This window comes from Perissodus microlepis, chromosome 3, assembly GCF_051167445.1.
Source record: "Perissodus microlepis isolate ML-2025 ecotype Zambia chromosome 3, ASM5116744v1, whole genome shotgun sequence".
Lineage (NCBI taxonomy): Eukaryota > Metazoa > Chordata > Actinopteri > Cichliformes > Cichlidae > Perissodus > Perissodus microlepis.
In genome coordinates, this window is record NC_140463.1 from 21,914,691 (window position 1) to 21,936,119 (window position 21,429).

Sequence of the window (21,429 nt, forward strand, 5' to 3'; positions counted from 1 at the left end):
GTTTGAAAGGAAGCAAGGAAGACAAGAAAAAGACTTTATCTGCACGTTTTAATCATCAAAGAGAAAAATCTTTACAGACTGAGAATCACGAGACGGTTGTTGAACCATGTCCACTCATTTTCACTGTGTGGAAGAGGACAGGGAGTGGGTGTGTGCTGTTAAAGCACACATTATACCTATATGTACACATAATATGTCTTATTTTATTATATCAGGACTGTCCTACTGCACTGGAATCTAAACTACATTTAATCTGTATTAGGCCACACAGTGGAACAAGAAAGATAAAAGACCTTCATATTTAAAATTAAAAATATATAAAAGAAGCAGCTGCTCCAACTCCCTTCAGGACCCAGAGTTGAATATGAAGATAACACCGTACGGACAGATGAACAGACTGACAGACATCAAAGGGTAGATGGATACTTTGATGGATGCATGGATAGATAGGTAGACAGATGATGCATGCATGAATCATGGATAGATGTGTAGATGGATGGATGGATGGATGATGCATACATGGTTGGATACATGCATGCATGGAAGGATGAATGGATGGATGGATGAACAATGCATACATGGTTGGATACATGGATTACTATGGAGATGCATGGATGGATATTGTATGGGTAGATGACTGCATGCATGCATGGATGATGGATGTTTGCATGAATGCATGCACAGATGAATGCAGATCATCTTCATGTTAATAATATTTTCCTTTCATATCATCACATCCTGAACCTTCTGAACCTTTAACCATAGGAGGTGTTAAACCCACCAATGAACTATGAATGCTGCTGCTATAAAAGTTGTGTTGTGTGAAGAACAAACATGTATCTGAACAATAAAAAAAAAGGTCTACAGACCTGGCAACAGATTATGTGCTGCATGAAAGCGATCATCTCAGTGTGCATGAGTTGTGGCCTCACTTTAAAAGCTGCTGTATTGCAGTCTTTAGGATTATCTTTACTGCACATTATATAGCAGGAAATGCAACAAAAGAATTTCCCAAACATTTATCTTCACTAATTATCAGAATCATACTGATATCAATCACACAAACCCTTCATAAAGTCAAGATCATCGCTGCAGCAGGAAGAAACGGTGATGGAGCATCTGATCACAAAGTGAAAAAAGCTGGGCTCTCCCTTAGAGACAGAGTGAAGAGTTTGGCCTTTCAAGAGATGGACTCTGGCTTCTCTGGAATGGCAGTAATCCCTGTGATCCCAGATCAGTACTAGAAAAATGGATAAATGGATCTTGCTTTTTTAATAACAAATACCAAAATCACTAACACCAATCTATTAATAGATTTTTCCTTTATTAGTAGAAACTATGAATATTCCCTTCTGCTACAAAAGTCTCCTGCTGTTCATATGATTCAGTTTTCAATGGAATATGTTTTAGAGACAATACCCAAGTTATTTTTCTTAATTTTTGCTATACATCTTTGCACTGCTGCCATAAGTTTTTACATCCTTTTGTTTTCGTAAACTCAGTTTAACAGCTTGTAATGACTTACTTTGTGTATAGTGTGAAAAATAGCTTCCAAAAATGTAAAATATGCATCACAAAATCAAAATATTTTAAATGATAATCACTCTTGCATCACAGTTTTGTTTAGGTAGCATTAGCCCTCTACTCTTATCCTGGTGGCTGCATCACTTTCGCCCCTCAAGCACCTCCAGAATAGCTTTCAAGATGGTTGCCACAGCTACAGCACCAGGGTCTGGCAGGCTGACCAGGTTGGGTGAGATGTAGCTGGCTCTCCCAGCCCTTGCTTTAAGGTCACGAGTTGCCTCCGCTCCTGAAGCAGCTTTCTGTGGAGACCAAAGCAAAAGGAACATTATGTAGAAAAATCTGCTGAGTGAGCAGTGCAACCACATCAACACCAGGTGGCACCATACCTTCACAGCACTTTGCAGTACAGCCATGTGTCCACCAGATGGAGCTGTGGCCAGCTTAATCAGTTCATCAACTGCAGGGCACAAAGCATCCAGCTACAAGGTAAGAGAAACAAAGAAACTTCACTGCTAAAGACACTCTTCATAAATTAGGTAATTCAGATTAAATGAGATCTTACCATCGTTCTGTCTCCAGGGGCGGCACCACCATATCTGCAAGAAAGTCAACATTTAAGTCCGACCTGGCCATTGCACAGAAATCTGGAGGTTCGGTTGAAAAACAATGCAGACAATTTGCACTTTTCTCTTCCTTGACTTTTTTCTCCTTGAGTTGTGACATACACTAACAGCCCACTTACTCGTCTTTGTACTTTTGAGATTACAGAGGAACTAGCAGCAATGCAAAAATGGACTATGACAGCTAGTCATTTGTTCAAGGACCTAACTGTATGCTGCGATAAGCTGGGTCTGAAAAGGAAGAAACTTGCAGTTGTTGTAGACAATGGCTGTCCAAATCTGACAGGGAAGAATACTGGATTTTTGCAGAGGATACAAGATAAAGTGACTTACATGAATCCAGAACTGAACTTGGTATTTTTGCATTGTGTTATAAACCAGGAGATGTAGTGAAATTCCCTGCTAATATTAACTATGTTCTGAATGTTGTAACTTAAAGCTTCATCAGGCGAAAGACCTGATGAAGTCAACTCAGTGTTGGACTTTTGGAGGAGCATGACACTGAAAATGGTGACATAGGCTACCACACACCTGCCAGGTTGGCAAATAATATGGGACCTGAGAGCATTAATTCAAAAGTTAAATGTAAGGATATTCCAGAGCTTTCAGACTGGAAGGCAAGTATAGCATTTGCTGATGATGCGACTGTAGTAATGAATAAACTAAGTGTTAGGTTTTGTATTGTTGATTGTCATTTATGCTTAGAAATATCTACTCATATATGCTTAGAGTTTTATAATTAGTTTTAGATTGCAGACTACTAAGGATCAAACCTCTACCAAACTTTGTGTGCACACCTACGTCCTGGGAGCATGGGAAGAGGTCGTACCTTGTCTTATTGTTTTATGGTAGGATAAACGTATCTATATCTGTTTTAGGCTAAGTGCCTTTTGTTTAGATGAACTGCTGGACTTCCAGACCAGCAGGTTTAGGGAAGTCGTTTATGGGGTCACACTCTGACCCCCCACACACACACACAGGCAAGGTACTCTTTGTTTGTATGTAGACGTCATATGTTAATGAACCTATGCATATTCATGTAACCTCAATAAAAGAGCAGTGTTACGGGGGAGCGGACGAGAGCAACTGGGGTCAAGCGAAGGAACGGCGTTTGTCCGGTTCTCTCCCGTGCACGAGAAACATGAAGAAACATGAAGAACTTTGCCTACTTCGTGTCTTGCTTGCTGTGTAATTATATTGTCTTCAACGTTCCAGCGAATAGGTTCAAGCTACAAACCTATCACTAAGTTTCTTTTAAACCAACTGGAGAGCAGCACACCAACAGTGCTGATCATAAGATCAAAAACTCTGGAACAGCAGTTAAATGGCCATATGAAGAAGACTAAAAGAAAAGTGGACTTTGAAATAAATACAGACATGAAAATGTTACCAACCCTTACTTTTTCATTGCTTCTGTCCCAGCATTCATAGCAGTGGCCCAGGCTGCAGCATTGCTCCGCCCCTCGGTCACATGACCGGCTGCCGCAGTGAGGAACAGACTGTACAACTGAAATAAACTGAGCATTAGTACATGTGCTTGTGCTGATTAAGACAGAATACTGCAATCAAACACCACTTAAATCAATAAACCCACCGCTCCTGAAGACCCGCCTATTTTCTCCTGCACCAATCCAGCAACGACCGATAACAGCTTCCCGGGGCAACCGGGGACCACATGTCCTTGAAGCCACTCCTGAATGGCTGAACAAGCATCTTCACTATTTTTACAAGTTCCTCTTTAAGCTACTGAAGATAGTAATCACAGTTTCTTACCTCTAGCAGCCTGAGCATGAGTATTACCACAGTCTCCATCCCCGGAAGCACGATCAAGGGAATTGAGTTCCTCCTGCTTTTCCAACAGAGTGGAGCAAATCTTCTCCAAGGCTTTATGCATCACAGGACTAAGTGGTCCTGCCAAGAATAAAAAAACAAACTTCCATTTAAAAAAGCCCAAACTATTATATTAATATATAGATCAGAAATTATATACTGGGCTAGAGAGTAAAAGTTAATGGATGTTATGTGTCCTAACTGGAATGTCCAATATGCCCTCTCTGACAGCACCTCTACAACATATAAAGCCCTCTATTAAAAGAGGGAAAAGACATCATCATTTTAGCTGACATTCTACTAATGGCCCGTAGATGCCCTTATTAAATAGTAAAAGGACTAAAATTGAACTCATCTATTTCTGTTATTACAATACTAAGGATTTTCTAGCACTACATGCACAGATGTGTTTGTCTGTCACAATTTGTTGGTTTCCTCTTGTTAATCCTGTTTCAATTTCATGCAGGTAAACAAGTTTTAAACATGTTCAATTATAAGCCTTGAATAAGTAATGCATTACAATAATTGATTGCAATACACATACACAAAAAGCTCATGAACAAACCTTCAGAGTGCTTCTCATCTTGTGGCCGTTTGATGGTTGTTTGTGGTTCTGTGATGTAGCTGCGTCCACTCAAACACACATTGCTGAGGTTTGGCCAGGCAGGGGCAGTAGTCTTAGCATCTTGATGGGACAAAGGAGGTGTGTGTTTTTCATTAGTAACAAATTTATTTATCATATAAATCTGTGTCTCTGAACCCATATGAGAGTGTTTATTTGTGTGGTTCTATCAGAAGTTAATATTCACTCATCTTGGGGATGAAAGTCCTGCTAAGTTTGGATTTAATGATTACTTTGAACCAGTCCTTTTCCAGGGTAGAATAATTGTACAGCATAAATCTAATAACTTAATTTAAATCTAATGAGAAATCAAGAACTGGGTGCAAAAGTCTAAATTTATTTAAGAGAGAGATAAGATAAGACTTTATTGATGCCACAACGGGGAAATTTTTGCGTCACCTCAGCTCAGGTACAGATATCAGAAGGAAATACAAAAATACAAATAAGTACAATCAATGAAAAAAAGTAAGATAATACACTATATATAATGGTAGCATACACAGTATGTGATTATGGATATGGTTGGAAATATGCAAGACATAAACTATATAGCTTGACATAACTATTGTACCACTACTATTCCTATGTATAGACATGTACACACACACATGTACACACTAAATATACATATGTATACATAAGAAGGAACACACACATGTAAAGGAAGCACTCAAAACGTGCGGCTATCCTAAATGGGCGTTCTTAAAGTCAGCAAAGAGGCACAGAAAAGAAGACCAGACACCAACGAGGGAGGATAAGAAGGACAGACGCAACAACATTGTCATCCCCTATGTAGCCGGTGTATCAGAAAAACTTAGGAGAGTTTTCTCCAAGCATGACATCCCGGTGCATTTCAGACCCAGCAACACGCTCAGACAAAAACTGGTTCACCCGAAAGACAAAACGCCAAAACACAGACTTAACAATGTGGTGTATGCTGTACAGTGCAGCGAGGAATGCCCAGACCTCTACATTGGAGAGACCAAACAGCCACTTCACAAGCGCATGGCACAACACAGAAGAGCCACCTCCACAGGACAAGACTCAGCAGTCCATCTGCATCTTAAGGATAAAGGACACTCTTTCGAGGATGCCAATGTTCACATTTTGGACAGAGAGGACAGATGGTTTGAAAGAGGAGTGAAAGAAGCCATCTATGTCCACTGTGAGCGACCATCTTTGAACAGAGGTGGGGGTTTACGACACCAACTCTCTGCCATCTATAATCCAGTTTTGAGATCCCTTCCCAGACGCCTTAACGCCCACTCACATCCTGGGCCATCTGACCTCAGGAATTCGCATGATAAGGTGGGGCCAGGTTTCACAATGAACACACCCGAAACTCTGGCTGATTGGGACCCACACCCAGTTTCACACCTTGGCTCAGGCGATTAGAAGATCATCAGGGGGTCCTTTTGTCCCTCTGTGGGGGGATACTCCCACTAGGTTTATATCTGGGACTCTCCACCATTTGACCTTAGAACTGAAGAAGCTTCTCGGATGAGAGGTGAAACGTCTTCAAGTAAACTTAAAGAAGTCCAGACGCTTTTCTTTGCAAGCTCCTTTGACTACGATGACCTGGATGACTGAGAACCTTCACAGACATATACATATACATACATATATACCTGCACATGTCCATACACATGGAAGGTCCATTATGCATGAAGTGGTGACCGTGGATGTTCACAGTGTCCAGTGACTTATGACATCGTGATTTTTGGGTTGGGTTTGGGTATTTTGGGTTTTCACACTCAGAGTAGCCATCAACAAGCTTCTGGCATAATTCTAGCATGATATTTGATCATTCTTCTTGGTAGAATTGGTGGAGTTCATTTAAATTTCCTGGTTTCCTGACATGGCCGCAGCTTTCAAGCATAGTCCACAAATTTTCAACAGGGCTGAGGTTGGGGCTTCAGGAAGCTCACTCCAAAAGCTTACTTTTAGCCTGCTTTATCCATTTAAACCAATTTTTAAACCAACTGTGTCCAAGTTTCAACCACCTAGCTGTCAATTTGAAGGGAAGTTAAAGAACTTAGAGGTACTCCTTCTTCATTATTCCATCCACTTTATGCAATGTACCAGTACCACCAGTAGCAAAACACCCTCAGAGATGTCATTGTGTCATACAGTGTTTTAAGCTTTGAAAGCCTCACCTTTACTCCTCCAAACATCTCTCTGTGGCCAAATAGCTCAATCTTTGCCTCTTCTAATCATAAAGCATTTCTTCAGAAGGCATTTCAGTCAAGCTTGAAGATGTAAATGTTGGCACAGGATCTTCCTTCTTGGGCTGTACCCTCTCAATCCATGAAGATGTAAAACTCGCTTCACTGTGGACAAACACACTGGTGTTCCAGCAGTTTCCAGTTTATGACTCGCTTTGATGATTTCTGGGTTGTTCCTGAACATCCAAATCAGTCTCGTGAGGGTGACAGTGGGTCTTCCTCCAGACTTTGGCAAAGTGGTGACACAGCCTAATAACTTCAGCTAATGATCTTTGAATCTGAAGTTTTTTTGAAAACACCTCCAAGAGACCATCCCAACTTGTGTCATACATCACTCGGTTATCTTTCCTGCCCAGTAGTAGTTCCTCGCTTCAAAGATGCAGAAAGTAGGTACATGTTGGTGAATTTCACAGAGATTTCATGGTCTCTGCGCTCTACTTGCTGCTAGTCTCCTCCACTCCATAAGGGATTGTTCAGACATATGACTTTCAGACTTGAACACTCTCGCACCACCAGGAGTGGAACCTGTGGTTTAATTTGACTCAACACGGGAAACCTCACCCGGCCCGGACACGGAAAGGATTGACAGATTGATAGACCCTCTGGGTCAGACTTGTTTTCACATCTTGCCTCATGTGATTAGGTAGAGGATCAATAGGGGGTCCATGACCCTCTTCGGGGGACACTCCCATAGGGCTTAAAATCTATGACTCTCCACCAGGTGCTCTTAGAACCAAAGAAGCCTCTCGGGTGAGAAGTGAAACTTCTTCAAGGAAACTCCAAGAAGTCCAGATGCTTTTCTTTTCTTTTGGTTGCTGCTGCCATGTCGATCATGTAAGCATTCACTTTGAAGCTTCTGAAGTTTGAAGTTCTGAAGCTCTGAATACACTGTGATGTTATGACAAAGGCCCTCACAAGTTTAGAAAAACAAAGCTATGTGTTTGAACACTTACCTGTCAGCCTCAGTGTTTCCTTGTCAGCCCTCATCAGGGTCAGCGACACTCCTGCCATCTCCAGAGAGGTCATGAACAACCCAGACATCACCCTGGCAACCACCACTCCACGGCTTTCTATAAAAAACACCAATCATATTCCAGATTATCGAATGATCGTGCTGTTCCCCCACCCACCAAAACCAGCCAATCAAATCACATCTTAGCTCATGCTAAGTGCTAATAAAATTTTTTATTCAATAGCATTTATTAACGTTCCACTGTGGTTTCTCTTAGTTAGTCTAACTACTCACAAAAACTGCCATTCATAAACTATGAAAAATAAAACAGACAAGGTTATGTTTTACATGGATGATATTTTAGCTCACAGGGTGTAGTGAGATGCAGGTATTTATTTTCCTGTATATTAAACATCAAGGTTTAAATGTTTTCGTAAGTTAAAATGGTGATCATGTGAGAGAAGCACAGTAGGACCCACCTAAGTATGGTTAAATGCTTACCTCACACACACACAGACACACACTTACCCAGGCAGATGATGGCCGATCTAGTCACCACAGCCATCTCTAGGCAAGACAGAGCTCCAAGGTTGTTCACGCACACAACCACACTGTCTCCTGTAGGAAAGAGGGGAAAAACACACACATGGAGAGCAGCCGTACTAACGGTCAGCATGATACATGATCAATGTCATTTAGTGAACCTGATTTCAGCGGCAGATGCGATTGGCTGCTTGGGTTGGTCATGTGGTCTATCATGGTCTTGACCACCTCATCAGCAGAGGCCACCTGAGGGAGAAGATCAACAGAAACTGAGCCATACAGCTTGATGTTAAAAGCACATTCAGGCTGTTAAGGTTCAAATCCGACTCACCTTTGACCTCTTTATTCCAGGTTCCCCGTGGATACCTGAAAATAGAAAGAAAACACTGGCCATTATTTCATTTTCGTCTCCTGTGCTCTCTCCATCTGTGCATCTTTAGAATGGTTCAATAAGAGTTTCCATCATTTTCTCAGCTTTTACAAGTGAATTTCCCCCAGTTTTATGAATTGAATAGAAAACTCCACTCAGATTAAAGACACCCAACCCATTGAACATGCTGAAATTCTGACATCCCCATCTCGCCATTTGACTGAATGAATTCTTTGGAAACACTATTTTATGCTTCACTTATACCATTTTGCTGCTCTTAACTGCTCTTGTGCACCACTAGATGGTGCAATTCAGTCATTTTCTCTAAAATATCACTAACATGATCTCACATCTGCAGAGAAAGTCAAAGATGGAGACTGGCCATTCTAACGATGATCTGGTTTTAAATCATTTGTCACAAAAAAAAAAACAATGTAAAAAGTATTCATTAGCTCGGGTGGAAGTTTAGTTCTGGAAATAAAAGTCTAGATAACTGGTGTCAGCCCAAAAGGCTGCTCTCCATATTCTGCCACTCTCTTTCTCCTGCTCTCACAACTCCACCTTTTCCATCCTCCTCTAATCATCCCTCACCCAGCCCGACCTCCATGTCTCCTGGCGGTAGATCGAAGGAAGGCAGGCAGCCGGGAACGCTGCATGGAGACAGACTCACCCCCAGAGTGCCTGGAGTAAAACAGAAACATCATTAAGAAAAGTATTCCAGTGTTCCCAGAAAGTATTAAATGTATTAAAAAAAAAACCAAAAGAAAGCGCGACTCACCGATCCCCTTTAAAATCTCCGTCACCTTGGAAACAATCTGATCCAATGAGCAGCCCTCTTCTGCTAAAGCACCAGCCAGCTAACAGAGAGAGAGACCACATGTTTAAAGGCAAGAAAAATACTACAAAAATCGAATAAAAGCATCAATGATACGAGGCTGCATGGTGCAAAATATACAAATTCATGGTTTCTGCTTAAGTTCATAAGATGATGTATACTTTCCTGTTCCAACAACCTAGATCAACAAAATACAATATCATAAAATGACTCACAACAATGAAGGTAAAATAAATAAATACAAATAATAATATAAAAAGAGAAATACACAAAAGAGCTTCATTCAGTAGAAACAAACATGGAGGGTTTAATAAAATGTGACATTATTATTGTGGTTCTAAAAAAAATATGTATTACAAAAAATAATTACGTGGGAAAAATAAATAATTACAGGGTAAATTAAAAAAAATAAGGCCAGAGTTTATGAATGAATTATTGCCTAATTATTTTTTAATTAAATTAGACACATTTAAGGGCATATTATACATTTAATTCATGTTTGATGTTGGCAGTTTCAGTCCTCCATACATTTTAAGATTTGTTTTTGCTTTTCCTTTTTTAAAAAAAATTATTATTAAGAGAACAGTTTCACAGTTTCTTTTTTGCAAGATCAGTAACCGGCACATACTTACCAGCCTTGAGACCTCAGAATTAGGGAGACAAAAGGGGGGGGGGGGGTTAGTCTATATATACATATCCAAAAAACTTGAATTTTACAGTGTTTATTTATTTAAAATTATTTATTTAAAGTAAGTTAAATGTCACTGTTATTACTGTCCCCCAGCTGGGGCTGTCCAAATTCAGAGGCTGCATCCACGGTCTAAGTCGGCCGGGTCCTCCAAAAGCCAGGTAGGTTGGAAGTGAGCAACTGTGACGGTCTAGCCTTCAGAATTACGTCACGAGCTCTCTCGGTGGAGTGAAACTGCCGTCTGCTCCTTGCTATCTAAATATAACTGGATGCTGGCGTAAATTCTCGACCATCTCACACTTCTGTTTAGTCAGTTTTGTGTTTGACGTTTATCCAGCTGTGTGAAAACCCCAGAGGAAGTTTTATTTAATTTAATCTAATCTAATCTAGTAACTTTAATCTCAGCCAAACGGATTTACTCAAGAACAAATAAAACACTGAAAAAAAAGTCAAACAATAACATTTTTAGGTTTTCTAAGTGACTTATATATCATGTTTAACCTGAGTAGCGAAAGACTGCAGGGGCTTGAAAACGTGCCGGGAGTTTGCTGTTCTCGCCGGCTCAGTTATTTGAAGTTTACACAGCTACATTCTCGCCTGAAAATATGCTAAAAGGTTATTTTGCGACCCAGAAAGAGTAATAAGAGTAATATTAAAACTAAGTAGCTGCCACCATTGTTGAAAACTGGAATTGGCTGGGCTGAGCTATGAATTCCGGGATATGGTTTTTCATTTTTGTTGTCCAGGTGGAAAATCAGGAGAAATTCGGGAGAATGGTGACTCCGGGAGGGGTACTGAAATTCAGAATTCTCCCAGAAAAATAGGGAGGGTTGGCATGTATGAACCGGCAGACAGGACAAATCTGCCTCATGTAGCTTTATAACAGTATTTGTACCATAAAAAAAATTAGCACAGTGATATAATATTATAACCCTTTTAACTCAGGATACACTTGTACTGGTCCAAGTTGAGCTGTTTCCAGAGTAAATAACACCTCTATTAAGCTGTTGTTGTGTACCTTATGTATGAAGACAGTGCCACACAAGCCTCTTCTTCCAGCCTTACTTGGTTGGTCAAAGGCGCAGTCTTCCGCAACTATCACCATGTCAACAGCAACGCCCTGGTTACGAGCTTGCTCTGCAGCCAATCCAAAGTTAAGGCGGTCACCTGTGTAGTTCTTCACAATGAGAAGGACCCCAGAGGCTCCTGGGTGGGAAGACTGTTGTTAGTTCATTGGATATTAAAAAAAAAAAAAAAAAAACTTGCAGCAGGTCACAGACAGTATATAAAAGATGGACATAGCTTTTAGGTCTATGTATCTTAAAAGCTGCATTCTTTCTAATGGCCACCAGGGGACAACTGCTTTGGCTGCACAACGAACCCTCTGACCTCAGCAAACACTTTTAGTTATGGCTTTGACTCTCTAGTTTGTGACTGATGGGTCGCTACCCTATGAACAGCATCCTCAGTTTCTCAGTCAGATACTCACTCACAACTCCAGCTTGCTAACCATTAGTATAAAGTGTGTCTCAGTCTTTTATATACAGTCTTTGCTCCCTTCTGCCAGAGACAGCCGTAGCTGATCTGGGGTTATGATGAGCATCTGTTCTCACCAACATCACTTTGTTGTCCTTATCCTTCTTTTTGGGGCCAGCAGCCTACACTTATTGCAGTGTAACTAAGAGAAGGATTCAGGGTCACCTGTTGCAAACCTAACTCTATGTTTTGCCAAAAAGGAAAGTTTTAAGCCTAATCTTAAAAGAAGAGACAGTGGCTGTATCCCAATTCAGGGTCTGCAGCCTTAAAGTACGCAGCCTCAACGATCCTCAAGGGCCGCGTACTTAAAGACCGCTGAGGCCGGAAATGCGAGGCTTGTGAAATGGGACGGTCTAGCCTCCGTTGCGCTGCCCAGGTTGCCTAGCAACCATGATACTAACAGCTGGAAACGTTTCATACAGCTTTGTCTGACAGAAATGAAGGAGAAAATCTTTTGTTCATTTGTTTGTTTGTTTCTACATGAGCTTTGATCATTCTCTGTAAGATTAAGGTCTGCTATTGAACGGCGTATATTTTAAAGTAAAGGCTTTAAAACCAAGTTAGTACAAACGTCACTAATGTCACATAACTTTGTCCCACACGCCATCAGACTGTTTAACTCCTCACTGGAGGGGAGAGGGAGGAGAAACAGGGGAACAAGGGAGGGCGGGAACAACTGAGCTGTAGGTGCTTCTCTACACTGTGCAATATTTGTTTTTTGTTTTTGTTTTGTCTTTTTTCTTATATTTGACTGTGCAATAATCACTGTGCAATATACTCACTCAAATGAGCAATCCTATTTATCCATATTGTATATTCTGTATCTATATATGTGTATGTGTGTATATATGGTGTATTTATGCTTATATCCTTACTCTCATTCCCCTTAATGTATCTGTAACATGCAACTTCTTTCGGTGCTTTGCTACTGGAAACTGAATTTCCCAGAGGAACCCACCCGAGGGATTAATAAAGTTTCATCTAATCTAATCTAATCTAATCTAATCACTCTGCCGACATGTGGCCAACAGGAATGTTTTAATGTTCTTCGTTATTAAACATTTGCACATAAATAAGTGACATAATATTCAGTACTTACTTAAAGTGTACTCTTCAGGCGCCCCTCATCCGCCGTTTTTTTCTGGCAAAATTATCCACACCCACCGCCGCGCTATGCATTCTGGGATATGTTGAGCCACGAAGTCTACACCGCCACGTCCTTAAAATTCAGGGAAATGAAGGACGCATTTGAGGGCCGCATTTCGAGCAGCCTTCGAATTGGGACAGCCTTCGTCGCGTCGCTGTGACGTAATCGGCCTTAAAATGCGGCCTTTAAGGCTGCAGACCCTGAATTGGGATACAGCCATAGTCTGTCTCCTGCATCCAAACTGAGAGCTGGTTCCACAGAAGAGGGGCCTGAAAGCTGAAGGCTCTGCCTCCCAGTAGTTGCTGCAGGATAGTAATTTATCTGCAGACTAACACAGGTGCTCAGTAACCTTTGATTTTGCACAGGAATATAACTCAAATATAACCAGCTGGCATCCAGTTGAGTCCACTGCCACCCTACTGCAACATGCTGGCAATCTGCATACACTTATTTGCAAACTGTGAGACTGACTGAAGACAGTCTGAGTCTGTCCATTGCAGACAGGTTACTTCACACCAGGTGGGTGAAGGTGTTGGACCCTCTGTGACTACTTACAAAAATAATGCAATCACCATGGACACAGATTTTTCCTCACTGAAAGGAAGTGGCCACCAAATTTTTATAAGGTGCAGCGTTAACGACGGCAACAGTGCAGCACTGTCACAGGGCGAGATCAGTGAACCATTTTGGCAAAAGGATCAAATGTAAAAGGTCAAACTTAAAATCAAATCAACAGTTAGCCTTTTTTTAAAAAGAGTTGCACCACGCTGCACTGTGCAAGCACTGGTTTTATTAAACAGATAAGATCAGTGATTATATATGCACTACCAACCCTCACAGACACACACACACACACACGGAAAACTGAAGGACACATTGCCTGCATTGTGCAAGGAGAGAATGGCAGCAAGGATACTGCCAGGAGGCGGCGATGCAAACACTCCTCCTGCAACAGCCGCTGACAGCATCCCTGCTCCGATATAACCTGAGGATACGAGGAGGAGAAATCAGAGCTGAGGTAATCAGAAGCATCTCATGTTCATGTGTAAAGGAATAAAGTCTTGCCTGCGTGTGCGGGCTCGTGGCCCGACCCCCCTCCAGAGAGGAGGGCCACTTTTCCCTTGAGGTTTTCAAGGTCAGACCGAAGCACAACTCTGTGGCCCTTTAGCAGAGAGAGGCCCCCGGAGGCCCTGACCAGGCCGAGGAGGGCTTCGTCCACGCAACTCTCTGCTGAGTTGATCAACTTCTTCTGGGGCTGAAATAGAAAGAGATAAAAAATAAAAATGGGGGAAAAAAACCCCACATAGAATATGTGTTTTTGATCAGCCTCAAAAGACACAACTGAGATGCCGTTTATCCTCATACAAGTTACACAACGAGGCATGCGTGCGAATCTGTGGAAATGCCATTCAAATGTCTTAATGATTGAAGTCCAAGAGTTGCCCTCAGCAGGTGGCACAGACACAGTCAACCAGATCCACGCCGCCTGTATTTGTGTGTATGCGCGAGTTAAATTAAAGTTGGCAAAAGCTGCACAATTAAACTAAAAACAAACTAAAGTTTTATTTGCAACAACAGCGCAATTAAAATGCTGAGTTTTCACAGCTTGTTCGCGTTATCGCTGCATGGACTCTGATCCATGTGCAAAGTGCTGCGGGCTCATCCAGCCTAGCGAACCACTGACATTTCATGTTAACACAAATTATCAACCGGACAATCTTCACTCGTATTCAAACAGATCGCTTCAAATTGTCTTTATTATTCTTTTTTTTTTTTTTTTTTTACCTCCATCTTAACTTTTCTCGCTCCCTCACTCTTCCGACAGCAGGCACAATGAGTAGCGTCAGATCCGAAAGTATGCCTACAAAATAAAAGCATTGCTCCCCCTTTTAAAAGCACACATATAGACCGTGGAGTACAAAAAATGCTTAGAAACTGCATTAAGTTTGAGGTACAGCAAGATTAGACTGAAATTAAATAAAAGAGCTAAAAGATGCGAGGCCAGACTATACTTGTGGTTTTATTTTGAAAATATCAAAGGAAGTCTTGTTTCGGTTTAAGCACGAGAAGGGACACAGCGGTCACGCCCACCTTTTTGTTTCCGGGAAAATTATTAAAACTTGAGTTGAGTGATGTTGGCTCGCTCCACCTGTGTGTCTGTGGGTTTTTGTGTAAATGAAATCATGAAGAATGTGAAACCAGCGTGAGAGAATCTGCTATTATTGTTGTATGCTGCAAGAGAAAGAAATGACTCAAAATGTGAATGTTGTCTTCATTGTGTAGTTTACAAACTTATACTGGGCCACAGAGTGGAGTTCACGTAGCTGGACCTTTTTAAATGTCTGTCAGTATCCCCCCACGGGTCCTCAGACCTCAGTTTGTTTCGTTTGTATATACGCCATTGTCATATATGGATGTTCAAAGGGCTTCACAGGCACAAACACATATTAGGAAATTACATATGAGGTCACTTAGATGTAAAACCCCTCAGAAATAAAGGCATATAGTATAAATAAGTCACACATAAGTTCCTGTGTAAATTAGACAAAGCGAAATATGAAATAAAGGAACTTTAAAAACAAACAATCAAACAATAGAAATGCAAGAAAGAAAAAATTTCAGAATTAACAGAAGTAAGAGGCCAACACATGATATCACTGAAAAAGATATGCATGTGCATGTGTCTGAATCTGCCACATAATAAAATGTGGCTGTAATCAGTTATTATTATTATTATTATTATTATTGTAGTTGTTGTTGTATTTATTAATTTTCATGTGTGAGGAGGAATGGATAAAGTTAAAATGTTTTTGTATTTGGTTGTATTATTTTTAGGTTAACGAAAGTGAGCGTACTTACAACTTATACAGTATTTTTTTTTCAATTTTTCATTGTGGTTTATTGTAGAACTTTGTGCACACCTGTAGAAAAAACATCTCAGGGGCTAAAAACCAAATACGTTTTGCAATAGGTCTCTTTGTGACAGCATGATCAGTGCCTCGATCACTTTAATTAAGCCTTATATGTCTTCTTGACTTTAGCCACTTCATTCTCATCAGGAAGTATTTCCCCATATCATTTATACCAATTGTCATCTAAAGTAAAGGATGGGGGTGGTGGTGTGGAGCCCACAGCATCATGGGAATTATGCTGTGGGCATATCCCACATATGGAATCTGAAAAGGAAGTAAGCCGTGATCTTGTGCTGTGTTAATTGCCTCATTTAGCTTCTTCTGCTGTTTCATACACACACCAGTTCGAGTGGAATCCAACACCATTCCAGTGTGGGGACTAATGAATTGCTGCAACAACTTGACATTCTGATGGTGAATGATGATGTTTGGATCACAACAAATTGAGCAGGGGTTTCCACATATGTTGTCACCTCTAATGCAAGTCTTACAAGTCTTGTGAGGGGGGATGCCTCCTTTGTGGTTCCTCCTGTAGTCAGCCCACACTGGATTGCTTCCATACCTTTCAATATACTCTTCACTCTCCATGTAATCCCAAGGCCTGTCCTCCGTCCTAAAGCAATGCTGCTTTGCAGTAAGAGTGATAGGTTTGTAGCTTGAACCTATTCGCTGGAACGTTGAAGACAATATAATTACACAGCAAGCAAGACACGAAGTAGGCAAAGTTCTTCATGTTTCTCGTGCACGGGAGAGAACCGGACAAACGCCGTTCCTTCGCTTGACCCCAGTTGCTCTCGTCCGCTCCCCCGTAACACTGCTCTTTTATTGAGGTTACATGAATATGCATAGGTTCATTAACATATGACGTCTACATGCACACAAAGAGTACCTTGCCTGTGTGTGTGTGTGTGTGTGTGTGTGTGTGTGTGGGGGGGGGGGGGGGGGGGGGGGGGGGGGGGGGTCAGAGTGTGGCCCCATAAACGACTTCCCTTAACCTGCTGGTCTGGAAAATCCAACAGTTCATCTATATGTAAAAAAGCACTTAGACTAAAACTGACATAGCTACGTTAATCCTACCGTAAAACAATAAAACAAGGTACGACCTCTTCCCATGCTCCCAGGATGTAGGCGACACATGACATAAAAACATCGCGATGTACTTCATGGAGGTAGCCATTTTCAGATCCTACCCGGATTAGAGGTGAAAGGTCTTATACAGTATATCTTATTGCCATGTTGTCCTACTATAGATCAGGGGTGTCAAACATTAAAGCCATTATACTCAAATAAATGGCTTCACTGCAATTTTCACCCTTTTAATGGACCATTTTGGTCAAATAGTAAAAGTTTGGTTATTTTTATTATTTCCTGCAAATTGACTGTTTTACAAAAAAGTTAAAAAACAGTCAACACATTATTGTTATTTTTGATTAAGATGCCAAACTGGAGATGAATGCTCAAAACATATTTTTCGATTTTAAATTTTATTTAATGTTGATGACCGTGAGGGGTTTAAAAGGTGCCAACAAATAAAAGTGATTGTTATTCTTTATTTATTGTATTGTTATGCTATGTTATGTTTACATAATGACAACAAAGAGTCTTCAATTAGGGCTGGGTATCTTCACTGATTTCTAGAATCGATTCAATTCCGATTCATAAGGTCCCGAATCGATTCGATCCACGATTCGATTCAAATCGATTCGATTCGATTCAATTCGATTTGAATCTGGGAAATTTTGACAGTCAGAAATATTATAATTCAGATCAGTACATTTACATATTTTTGTATCTCTGAAAAGGAAGCTGACACACGCAAGACTTTATCAAAGGTGTGAGCATCACAGCAGATGCCTTTGTGTCAAAGTAGCTGAAGATAAAACACAGAAAAACATGAAGGCGATTTTCCTGGCCTGGGATTTTATAAAAATATTCTGCAGTACATCAAAAACGAAAGAAAATCATTAATCAACATATGAACATTACCTCTGAAGTTACAGCGGTTTTATTACAGACACGGCTAGGCGTTTTGCATTTTGCATAATTTTAAAAAGTTTAAATTTGTTCAGTATTGAACGGCAGAAATTAGGTTTTCTTTTCGGAAGTATATAAAACGGAAAAAAAACGTCGGCCGACAGCGCTGTAAACAACGGTAGACTTGTGCATAACAAGCAAGCGAATAATGAAGAAAACAGATTTTTAGACGGGAAACTGTTGTTGAAGTACAGAGAGAGAGAGAGAGAGAGAGAGAGCTGTGCATCGTGGTCGAAGCAAAACAGCAAAAGTCAGAGGGAATCCATGACGATGTTTATGTGAACCGTAGTTTGGATCTTCTTTTGCTGCTGGTTCGGTCAATATTGTTTGGAGAGACATCAAACTAACAGCTTTAGAATCAGCGCATAAAGGGCGTGAGCACAAAGCGCGGACCCGCCGACAGATCAGAATCAGCGAGCTGTCGGCTTTCAGCCCCGACTGTGAGAAAGGCGACATCTAACTGATTCTGATCCGCGGGTTGCGCTGTGTGTTTAAGTCTTTGTGCAGATTCAGAATCCGTGTTCCTGCTCTCATTTACTGTCTTAGCTGTTTGGTGGTTGTTGAAATTTTGTGAGATTTCACCAGAGATTCTGGCATTTCGGGCAAAATAAATTTATATTAAAAAATCGATTCAGGATTTTAATGAATCGATTTTACGTTATCCAAGCCAGAATCGATTTTAATCGATAAATCGATTATAAAAACCCACCCCTAGCTTCAATCTTGAATCAGAAGTAAAACAACATTTAAAAAGGGGAGTAAAAATCTAGTTTATTTTATCAAACCAAGTAGGGGACTGAAAAATTCCAGTGCTCAATTTAACCGATTTAAATCGGTGGTTTTAGTTAAAACCGCAAATGTCACTCTTTAAACTCTTTTAACAACATTAACACTCTACAGGTCGCCGCTCCTCATAACACAACGTCCCTTCTTCCCGACAAAGAGGAAAGCTCCGCTCACTCGGGCAGCTCGGTTAAAATATCGAGCCAACCCTGTGGTTCCTCCTGCCGTGACGCACAGATCCCGGCGAGTCTGTTCAGCTCAGCTCGGAACCGTCTGGAGCAACATGCAGGATGGCGAGTTTGGAGACAGCCGCCGAGCACGAACGTATCCTGCGGGAAATCGAGAGCACAGACACCAACTGTATCGGACCGACACTCCGGTGAGTCAGTCCCCACTCCACGGCTGGGGGAGCAGCAGCGTCACTCAGCTTGCGGGAGCCGCGGCTAGCTGGCTGCGACTAGCGCTGATCCAGAGACTCCCGGAGCTTGCTCAAAACTTTAACCCGTCTGCTTCCATTATCGGACAGCTAGCCGGCTAACTTTAGCAAACATTAAAGCTAGCTAATTTCCACTTTGAACATATAGAGTGTGAGCCTGAACAGTCCTGACTGCCGGCTGTCTTTACTGGCTTCACGTTTTCTTCTCAAGGCGGGTTGTTTGGCTTTGTCGCAGAAGTTTTGGCAAGTCGTCCACAGGAATTTCAACAACTTTGGCTAACATTAAGCTAACTGTGCTAATTAATTGACATTCGGCACACACGGGAGCACAAGCCTGTTTTCCCGTGGCCGAACCGTTCGTGTTACCCGTGTGGCTCTGTGAACTTGTCAGGGCAGGGTTAGTAAACTTTATTCTGTATGGAGGGGGCGAGTGTTTGTGCCCTTTGCTGTTAGCAGCAGCTTTATCAAGGAGTGTCAAGTGTAGCAGCCGTGACAAACCCTGCATGTGTCAATGAATGAAGACAGAGGCTCAGTCCAAACCCTCCCCGAGCAGCAGAGAGGCACGTTTAGTGTCTTTATCAATAATTTAGTGGAAGCTACACTTAAAAGATTGCCTTGCTCCCCTTTTTGTTTTGTTTTTTGGTTTGCTCAATCATATTAGCAGGGAATGGAGGAGGATGCTTCATTTTGCACCTGGAATGGGTACACACTCGTGTTTATCTTCAGCTTTCAGATTAGAGGTGTAAAACACAACGAGAGCATAAGGGACATAGACATAAGAGCAAAGGGATCTTCTACAAAATGTGGCCTTTGAGTGGCCTCTGTGAAGCAGCTTTGTTCCTGACCAGTGGTGTTTGCCCTGATTGTCCAGAGAGGAAACAGGCAGTGAATGAAGAGGGGAAATGCTGCAGGCTACCAAAGGCTTATCAAAGGTGTTTTTCCCCTCTTATTCCTCTACGTTGGGCTCTTCTGGTCATCATAAGTCCTGTTTAAACTTGTTATTCAGGGCACCTCCGCTGTGTGTTTGTTTGTTTGTGTGTGTGTATGAGAGAGAGAGAGAAAGAGCATGTGTGTTTATCAGTCCTCTCCAGATCCTGTTGCTAAAATGACTTGACAACTTTGTGCGACACCTCCGGTTGCCGCGTTCGTCTGCCTTTTTATATTATTCTTTTTTTTTTCCTCCTGTGGGTGACGTTTCATCTCCTGTGTCCGACTCCTCAGTAATTCCCCTTCACCCTGTGTGCGCTCAACACTCTGAAAATACACTGGCAAAGTCTAATTTTGGAGCTGTCATATTCATTGCGAGTTAAATTTAGTCCAGAGACGCCTAAAAAAGGGAGTTTTGTTTGCAAAGGAAGGAAGTTGTTAAGTTTGCATGTATGCAGTGGGAAATGAAACTTTCCAAAGAAGCATTTTTTTTTTTTTTGGTAAGTGCAGATATTCTACAGGGATTTAAAAAAAAGAGGGATGTAAAACAGTAAAAAATACTTACCACTAGGGCTGGGCTATATCATACCGTTCACGGTAATACCGGTGTAATTTTGGGCAACATAGGAAAATGAGATATCGCCATAGAATATGGGTAAAATGCGCATGCGCAGTGCCTTTGTTTACATACGCACATGGCGGTGACGCAGAATGAGAAGAGCGAAAGTGGATCGTTAAATGAAACGGATGAACCAGAATTGGTTTGTAAAAGTGCTGCAACTTCAGTGGTGTGGAACTGGTTTAGCTTTCGTCCGTCAGATACACAACAAATCACTATTTTTGGCAGAGCATGCTAGCGGGCCGTCGTTATTACTGTGTTTATTGGGAAATATGGCACACTTAAAATCAATCCTTTGATTTTTCTGAAAATCGACAGTGCCCCTTATAATCCCGTGTGCCTTATGTATGAATTCTGGTTGTGTTTACTGACCTCAAAACGATTTTATGTGGTACACGGTGCTCAAAAATCTGTCAAATGTTTTAGTGCGACTTTGCTAAGCTACAAAGCCGCACCGCTTGATGGATTGTCGGAGCATTACGGTTATCGTAGGCAGAAGCCTCGCGGAGTGATACCTGCTGTGCTTCAACATAATATTACCATATTGTGTGTGTATAACCTCTTTTTAAGTTTTGTGGATATTATACATGGTTATGCTGAGAATATGTCAGCCAATTTCCACTGGAAATGCCTTTTGGTTAAACTGTCAGCAAGGAATTTGCACTGTTAAATTTTTATATAACTTTAATGCACATAAAAAAAAGCTGCTTGTGTAAGTGAAAATACATTGATGGGGTTTTTTGCACTAATAAAGTTGTGGAGTTGTAAAACATTTTGTCTAGTGTCAATTATATCGTCAGTTATATCGTTATCGCAAATTTTCAAA

The 21,429-nt window shown here is 41.2% G+C and overlaps 3 protein-coding genes across 4 annotated transcripts in view; 1 reads left to right on the plus strand and 2 right to left on the minus strand.

Moving 5' to 3' along the window:
• Positions 1–31: 31 nt before the first annotated feature.
• Positions 32–14,740, minus strand: tkfc (triokinase/FMN cyclase). Its single transcript, XM_084923581.1, has 17 exons — positions 14,678–14,740; positions 13,958–14,147; positions 13,773–13,877; positions 11,228–11,415; positions 9,465–9,543; positions 9,278–9,367; positions 8,648–8,682; positions 8,478–8,562; positions 8,302–8,391; positions 7,775–7,891; positions 4,540–4,659; positions 3,918–4,055; positions 3,739–3,845; positions 3,545–3,651; positions 2,087–2,120; positions 1,911–2,003; positions 32–1,823 (listed from the first exon to the last, which is right to left on the minus strand). The coding sequence occupies exons 1-17, from the start codon at positions 14,681–14,683 to the stop codon at positions 1,665–1,667; spliced, it is 1,743 nt and encodes a 580-aa protein (XP_084779707.1). The 5' UTR covers positions 14,684–14,740; the 3' UTR covers positions 32–1,664.
• Positions 14,741–15,895: 1,155 nt separating this feature from the next.
• Positions 15,896–17,039, minus strand: LOC146390514 (small ribosomal subunit protein mS40-like). Its single transcript, XM_084921740.1, is given in 3 exon segments — positions 15,896–16,041; positions 16,044–16,473; positions 17,022–17,039. Coding segments are annotated over 3 exon segments (594 nt in total).
• A 1,758-nt stretch (positions 17,040–18,797) lies between these two features.
• Positions 18,798–21,429, plus strand: part of exoc6b (exocyst complex component 6B) — a 130,406-nt gene continuing 127,774 nt past the window's right edge. Inside the window, exon 1 of one of the 2 annotated variants that reach the window (XM_084923582.1) lies at positions 18,798–19,000. In XM_084923582.1, the coding sequence (XP_084779708.1) occupies positions 18,912–19,000 (89 nt within the window). In that variant the 5' untranslated portion in view covers positions 18,798–18,911. The remainder of the gene's footprint in view (positions 19,001–21,429) is intronic. The other variant, XM_084923583.1, reaches the window with a different exon arrangement.